General features: G+C 37.5%; 1 protein-coding gene across 3 annotated transcripts in view; it reads right to left on the reverse strand.

The window, feature by feature from the left end:
- Positions 1-7,022, reverse strand: part of rock1 (Rho-associated, coiled-coil containing protein kinase 1) — a 69,315-nt gene extending 62,293 nt beyond the window's left edge. For all 3 annotated transcript variants that reach the window (XR_001632236.1, XM_016464601.1, XM_016464600.1), the window contains exon 1: positions 6,165-7,022. Coding sequence is in view for 2 of the 3 variants with exons in the window: in XM_016464601.1 (XP_016320087.1) it covers positions 6,165-6,263 (99 nt within the window). In the remaining variant the exon portion in view is untranslated. The remainder of the gene's footprint in view (positions 1-6,164) is intronic.
- Between the last annotated feature and the right edge of the window lie 795 nt (positions 7,023-7,817).

Genomic DNA, 7,817 nt, shown 5'->3' on the forward strand with positions numbered 1-7,817 from the left:
ACATAAAATAATGTTCTTTTTAGCAACATCATATGACCCATTTAATATTCACAGACAGTAGTCCATATCACATTTGATTAAGTATACTGACCTATTTCTGATTTATTCAGCTAAAATTTGAATGCAAATTTGCCATTTTTATGACTGGATTCCATGATTCTGTTCTTCTAAATGTCCATAAACTCGATAGAGAGGAGCATTTTGATAAATATATGCAACTTTATTTGATTTTTACTTTACCTGTTCATTATTTAATGTAGGGATGCACGATATATCGGCCACCATATCGGTATCGGCCGATAAATGCTCATTTTTTCTGTTATCGGTAAAAAGTATATAAAAATTTGGATATAGATTTATCGGCCAACATATCGGTTATCGGCTTTCAAAAATAAAGAATTATCAGTTATCGGTATCGGCCAAAATGTTCATATCGGTGCATCCCTAATTTAATGTACTGTAGTATGTCTGAAAAATTGTCATGAAAATGTTTTTATTACAGACACAACTTAAATGTTTAGACATTGAAGTATAAACATAATTCTGTTATTAAAAAGTTTACATAAAAACAGCCTTGTGTGCAATTTATGTGTTTGTACAACTCAGTTTTAAAAATGGAAGCAATGCACCAAAATAAAATTCATTTAGAAAAAAAAACTGATTAATTAACTGATTAATAAATAACATTTAGGTTATTTGCGGTTTTTGGCCAAGCGCATCCTGAATTTTCATTTCGGTGCATCACTACCATTTTTATATGGAAACCAGCAAGACCAGTAAATACTTTAAGAGCTCCATTGGGGAAAGTGTTTTCCCTATGATGTGTGTGTCGAACGCATAGTTATGCGTGTTGGTGGAGGAACAGCTTAATAGACCTTAGAATCATTATAGATGATTCACATTTACCCTCATCATGTGTGGTGTTCATTTACTGGGAGCTTAAGAAATGTGAAGGGCTCTAGAAGCCCATACAGCTGTAACAATGACTGTCGAATAATGCAGAAATAGCACAGAAAATTATTTGGCTTTTTTTTCAGAACAAATAGATGATATAAACCTATGGAGCAAAACATACATAGATTATGTAACAACTTTTGAACACTACATCACAACAGCATAATGAGCTACACTGACATTTTGCCTGGGAACATTTCATTTTCATCAAGACTCTCCTGTAGATGAATTCATCGCCTTCCTTTTTTCAGTGAGTCCACCTGTCAGACTCATCTGAAGAATCAAACATTATTTGTTAATAAAATAAGTGTAGACGAAAGGTTTCTCAGGATGCTTGCAGAATAATTCCATGTGACTAAACAAATTAAATTAAATAGTTTTTATAACATCCTGATCACATGGTTTGCCAGAGGTGCAATAATTGCTCAAGATTAGGTGGTAATACAGATGCAAGTTATTCCACGTTCTTTCTCATGCACACACAAACTCATGCAGTGCACATAAAGAGTCATGTGAAGATCTCATGCCTCCAAAAAGATTTTCTTTCTTGTTGCTTTGTCTGAAAGGTATGGTGTGCATTTGAAATTATTTAGTCTTTCTCATGCACACACAAACTCATGCAGTGCACATAAGGAGTCATGTGAAGATCTCATGCCTCCAAAAAGATTTTCTTTCTTGTTGCTTTGTCTGAAAGGTATGGTGTGCATTTGAAATTATTTATCAATGTTTTAAGATTGAGACATTCTACAACATATTAAAAAAAACAAAAAACAAACTGACAATCCAAGTGGAAAGTAAATGTTTTTAAAATTCAGTAAATGACATCCATGGAGGAAGCAACATTCGGAAAACTCAGCAGACATCTAGTACATCTATATATTTTTTTTATTTCAAGTGATCCTGTTTTTGTATCTCTACCTTCTCTCAAAAAATAAATGTGGTTTTGACGCTCTTTAATGTATCATGACAGACCGCTGTATCCACTTCAGTTCAAGTGGCACGTGAACCGATCACCTCTTCCTATTTACTACTAGTTATAGCACAAAAATAAACATGACTGGACATCAGAAAGTATGCTGAAAGATACAGTACAACTTGTATGCAATACAATACAATGTATTATATCTCATGTAATCGGTCAATCAGCGCTTCAACTGCAGAAAGACGTCAATAAAACAATTAAACCATATGTCAAATATCACATTTAGGCTACCTCTCAAAAGCAATTCAATGATCTTAGCTGTAAAGTTAGCTTAAAAACTTAACTCTAGAGAGGAGCCGTTTTTATTCGAGTGTTGATTATTAATGAACCTTTATTTTCAGGTTTGGTTAAAAAAATATATATATTTTTGGTGCATCATAATTCACAGGAAATGCAAAGCTAGACATGTCTAAATCAATATGCAAACTATTGTGGTAATATGGCTTATTTTATTTACTGTTTTCTTATGGCACTAGCTTGATGAGTAGGAAAAGCTTAACGTAACACTTACATTTATTTCAAAATGTTTTTTTATTCTATTGTACAGTTTTTACCACTGGTTTTATATGCAGTGAAGTGCAGGGTTTTGAATTGATCGTTTTGTAGTACAGTACTGCATGATGCTCCTGAAATAAAACTCTGGGGTTGCGTTTCAGTGTAAACGGACCAAAACTGAGACTTTTGAAAACGATGGCATGGCTGCCCGCATCCTTGACGACCGTGTAAACAATAACATCATGCTCATTGTTGTACCTGCATGAATGGTCATGTGACCTGCGTTTTCGGTTGTGTAGTGTGGACGGAGACCGTTTCTGAAAAGCAGTGAAAACGCAAGTGTAGACGAGGATCGTTTTCATTTTAAAACGCCTTTTTAAAATGAAAACGCACTAGTGTAAACAGATCCTAACACTCTCTCGCTCTCTCTCTTTCTTTGCGTGTGTGTGAGAAACAGTGCTCTCAGTAAAGCGTCAACAAGTCGTGCGCCTTCACACTAGAGTTTACGGGGCAACAATTGAGATAAATTGAAAAATAGCATAGATTGCTTGACGGAGAGCAAAACTCTCAAGTGCACAGTCACAGTGAAAACACATCTGTGTTAAACTTGTACTTGGCCTCCAACTCACACACTGGTGAGTAAAAAAAAAAATTATTAGCCAATGTTAGACATTATTTAGTCGCCCAGAGTGAAGATTTAGTCGCATATGCGAGTGAATTGACTAAAGGCTGGAATACACTACCTGACTTTTACAATCTGAACAGATTTAAAAACACTAGGCATCATACACTTAATGGCTTTGTAAATCGTTACATAGGAAAAACTGGGCATCATACACTAAACGACTGAGGATCACACACTACAAGACTTTGGAGTTGCTCCAATCACAACAAACTCATGCAGAAACGTGCGCCTTGTTGTTAGGAGACACATGAGAAATGAAAAAAATCAGCTGAAAATATCAAACATGTTTGATATCCTCTGACTGGATGGAATTAAAGTCTGAAGCTAAAAAAAATCAAAGCTGAAGCTAAAATTTTCTATGAAATCTGTAAACTGAAACCTGCAGACTGGCTCTGACTTTTGGCAACTATCGTCAAATTCTCCAAATTGTAAATCGGGTGAAAATCAGGGCAAAAGTCGTGTAGTGTATTCCAGCCTTAATGTGTAATAAACGTCTAGTTGCTATGCTTTCAAATGATATGCCATATGTATGCACCTTGAAAAAAAACATTTAAAAGTATATCGTATTTTGAAAAGAGAGCATTTAAAATACATTTCCCACACTTCACAGACAGTTCCCACACCCCTGGTCTTACCTAAGCCTTTTGAGGCAAAATTTTATTTTGATAACATCTCATGAATGAAATGGAATAGTAATATTATATGCTATTATGCAACATTAACACGTATAAGTAGCCTCTTGTCTTTTCAATCAAACCAAGGATATTTGGATTTTAAATCGCTATTTTTTAAAATCCCTTCCTTTTGTTTGACTACAGATTTTTTGTCCACAGATCTGTCCAGGTCATTGGCGTAGCTACGTGACTTAAACACCTTCAGTGGTATGAAAGTGCAAGTGTACACATGGCGGGAAATTGGAAAATTCATACATTCTCATAATAAAAAGGTACAAAAGCTGTCACTGGGGCGGTACCTTTTCAAAAGGTACCTTTGTACCTGTAAAGGGTGCATGCTGGTACCTACATGGTACACACTAGTACCTTTTGACCCCATTGACAGCTTTTGTACCCCTTTTTTTCTGAGAGAGCAGTATGGCCACCTCCTAAATCACTAATGGCGCTTTTCCACTGCGTGGTACGACTCGGCTCGGTACGGCTCAGTACGGTACGGAACGGCTCGAACCTAACATCAGGAAATAGTGGATGAACTATTGTGATTTTTAATGAAGATCCAGATTGCTTGGTCCTTTGTTCACATCATTTTTACCACGGATTCGTTTACAAACAAAGCACAATTTGACTCAGGATTTTCAGAAAGATTGAAACTAATGGCGCTTTTCCACTGCGTGGTACGACTCGGCTCGGTACGACTCGGCTCGGTTTGCGTTTCCACTGCAGTTTAGTATCGCTTTAGAGTGGGCGGGATTATTCACATGTCATTATAGTTGCGCCGCCTCTACTGCCGCGACTCCTAAAAAACTTTTTCATTTCGTGTCGCCCCATCAAGCTCTCGCTGGATCCGCTCCTCTGCTATCAACGAGAGCAACGTCTGTACTTCCTCAACAGGGGAACAGCCACTTTTTGGTTGTTAAAAAAAGGTGCGCTCGTTCAAAACAGTTGCATTCGATCCTTCGCTGGCTGTGCTGATTTAAATCTAGCGGTTCTTTTGTGTTTGTGTCGCAAGTTCAGTGACGCAGGTAGTGACGATTCTCTCCGGCCAATCCGTGATCAGCAGAGTTTACACGTCACGTTTTGGTAACGGTACGGTTCGCTTGGAACCCCAACCGAGGTGGTACTAAATAAAGTACCAGGTACCAGGTACTGTACCCAGTGGAAAACCCCCCAAAAGTGAACCGTACCGAGCCGTACCATGCAGTGGAAAAGCGCCATTATACACCACTCCTCTCCCACTAGAAGATATAGTCCTTGACATTAAACATTAGCTATTGATATGCAAAATAAACTATATAGCTTTCCGGTAGTTCCAACAGTAGCATGAACTGATATGTACAACTGAAGGCGACGCAAACTGCCAAAAGTGTCTGCAAAATTCACAAAATTTATAAATGTTAATAAAGATGTAAAGGCATTTACTGAAAATGTTAGCAGGGCTAGAATGCTTTATTGACCAATCAAAACCCAGGACCAGAACTATCTGTTTAATAGTTACATACACAAAACCAAAAAGGGTTATGAATGGTCGTAGCCATATATAAATATATATCTATATCCATACACACATAAATACTAATTCAACGCATTACTGTGAAATCCCGTGACCTACTACAGATGCTGTCAAAGCCTGTGAGACTGAAGACTATATAAAAAGACTTAATAATATAAACTATTAATAACTAAAGATCTCAGTGAGAATAATTTTTAATGTAAAGTGAGATTTAACACTAACTGCTCAAAAAATAAATAAATACAAAATCAATGCACACAATCTGTGTGCCTGTGTATGCAACAGTCAAATCATAGAAGTCCAAAGCGCTCAAATTCTTGAAGAAACAATGCTCAAATGTATGAAATCGCTGAAATAATTCATAAAATCAATTTCAAAAATTGCACATTTCACCTCAGTGCAAACTGCAGGTAAACACACACACACACACACACACACACACACACAGTACAAATGCAGATCAAAAGCAAGTTCATTGAAAAACCTGAGCATGGGTGGTGTGGCCTAGTGGTTAAAGACTCTGCTGGTTATCAAACGGTTGTATTGCACTGCATTACAGCATGCATTTTAATAGCAATTAATAAATTCATGGCAAAAATGCAATCACTAAAAAGGTCACCATTCCAAGCAAATCTCTAGAAATCAGTAAGAACCTAGACAAATTATTCAAGTTTAAATCCAGCAACACTCACAAAGTGTGACTTGTACTCGAGTGATTACAAGATTACAAGTCATGAAGCATCACTGCTATGCAGATCCACTGCACATACTGCACTATTGTACTGTATCGCATGCGTGTCATGTTTATATTACTTTGTGCTGACCTATATAACAATATCTGCACAATAAACCACATGCACTTACCAGCAGACAGTCTGTGTTGATCTCTGATCTGGGATCCTTCAGCATGGCATCGATCTTCTCGAATCGAGCTGTCAAACTTTCTCCAGCAGACATGTTCATAACTGATCAGACCGATTTGATTCAGACGTGTGCGAGTTACTGGCTAAGATTAGCAAATTAACTTGCTAACTTCCTCACAAAGCAATGAGCACTAGTTCGAACAAAGCACCGTTTTGTGTCGTACTGCCTTAATATCACTCTCGTTGAATCGTATATAACACCGAGAGATGACAAAAAGCCACATTTTCGAAACAAAACAACAACAGGACGAGGTGTCGGATTAGTCCATGACAATTTAGCAAACACAAAAAGTAGCAGCAGCAGATTATACAGCGCTAAACTAATTTAGCTTCAGGAAATATGAAGGGAACGGGCTCTTTTAAAACACAAACTGATCACATTCACGCAAAAAAGAAGCGATAAAACCAACGCTGCAGAGTTAGCATGCGACCACATGAAATTAACTTTCTCCAGGCCTCTCTGTTCATAAAAGCTCGCCAGGCCAAGCGAGTCTGACAGCTGCAAAGTGAGAAGTGGCGAAAAACAAACTTCGCCTTACAAATTTCGAGGAGTTAAAACAAGATCCTGGTTAAAACGATCCTTTGCAAATCCTCCCGTGATGAATCTCTCTTAGTCCGCATGCCGGCTTTCACTTTTCCAAGTGTGTAATCCACGATGCTGCGGGTATGCGGACGAATCAAGCTTTAACGATGCTACTATTCAAAAAAAAAAAACAATACTGGGTGCCCGATTTTCTCCCACTGCCTGACCAACATGTCCGCCTTCCTGTTGAAACACCCCGCAGACTCAACTTCGAAACCTCTCTAACAGCGCATGCGCAGAAACTCTCTCACTCACTCACTCACTCACTCACTCAATGGCGGGTCGCACACCCGCGTGCTTCAGTATTATCCGCCTGCAGAACCACAGCGCCAGCAATTTAAAGACAGTAGAGCCATTATTACATATTTACATTTAGTCACTTAGCAGACGCTTTTATCCAAAGTGACTTACAAATGAGGACAATAGAAGCAATCAAAACCAACAAAAGAGCAGTAATATGTAAGTGCTGACAAGTCTCGGTTAGTCTAACGCAGTAAACGTAGCAAGATCTTCAAGAATCGGCTACAAACACATCTCTTCCATCTTTATTTGACCCTTTAACTCTAGCACTCTCTATTCTAATTCTTAAAAAAAAAAAAAAACCTTGCCCATTTTAGACTTGCACTCTATTCATTTACTAACTGCTGGTTTTCTTTTAAAAAAACAAGCTTCTCTCTAGAAGTAGAAGTGAAGTGTAGGCCTCTAACACAAGCTTGCTTTATTCTTTTTTCTATCTGTTTTCTTTGTATTTATTATATAATTTATAAAAACCTTGATACGTTTACTGCGTTAAGCTGAGACTAGCACTTGCATATCATTGCTCTCTTGTTGATTTTGATTGCTTCCATTGTCCTCATGTGTAAGTCGCTTTGGATAAAAGCGTCTGCTAAATGACTAAATGTAAATGTAATGTATTATGCATTGCATGTAGGCAAAGGCAACTCTTTTCACAGACTGTTTCTATAGTTATTAAAAGTGTAAATCTAGCAAAGGCTTTTTTTTTTTTTAGAT

This window comes from Sinocyclocheilus anshuiensis, unplaced genomic scaffold (genome assembly GCF_001515605.1).
Source record: "Sinocyclocheilus anshuiensis isolate Anshui unplaced genomic scaffold, SAMN03320099.WGS_v1.1 scaffold524, whole genome shotgun sequence".
Taxonomy (NCBI): Eukaryota; Metazoa; Chordata; class Actinopteri; order Cypriniformes; family Cyprinidae; genus Sinocyclocheilus; species Sinocyclocheilus anshuiensis.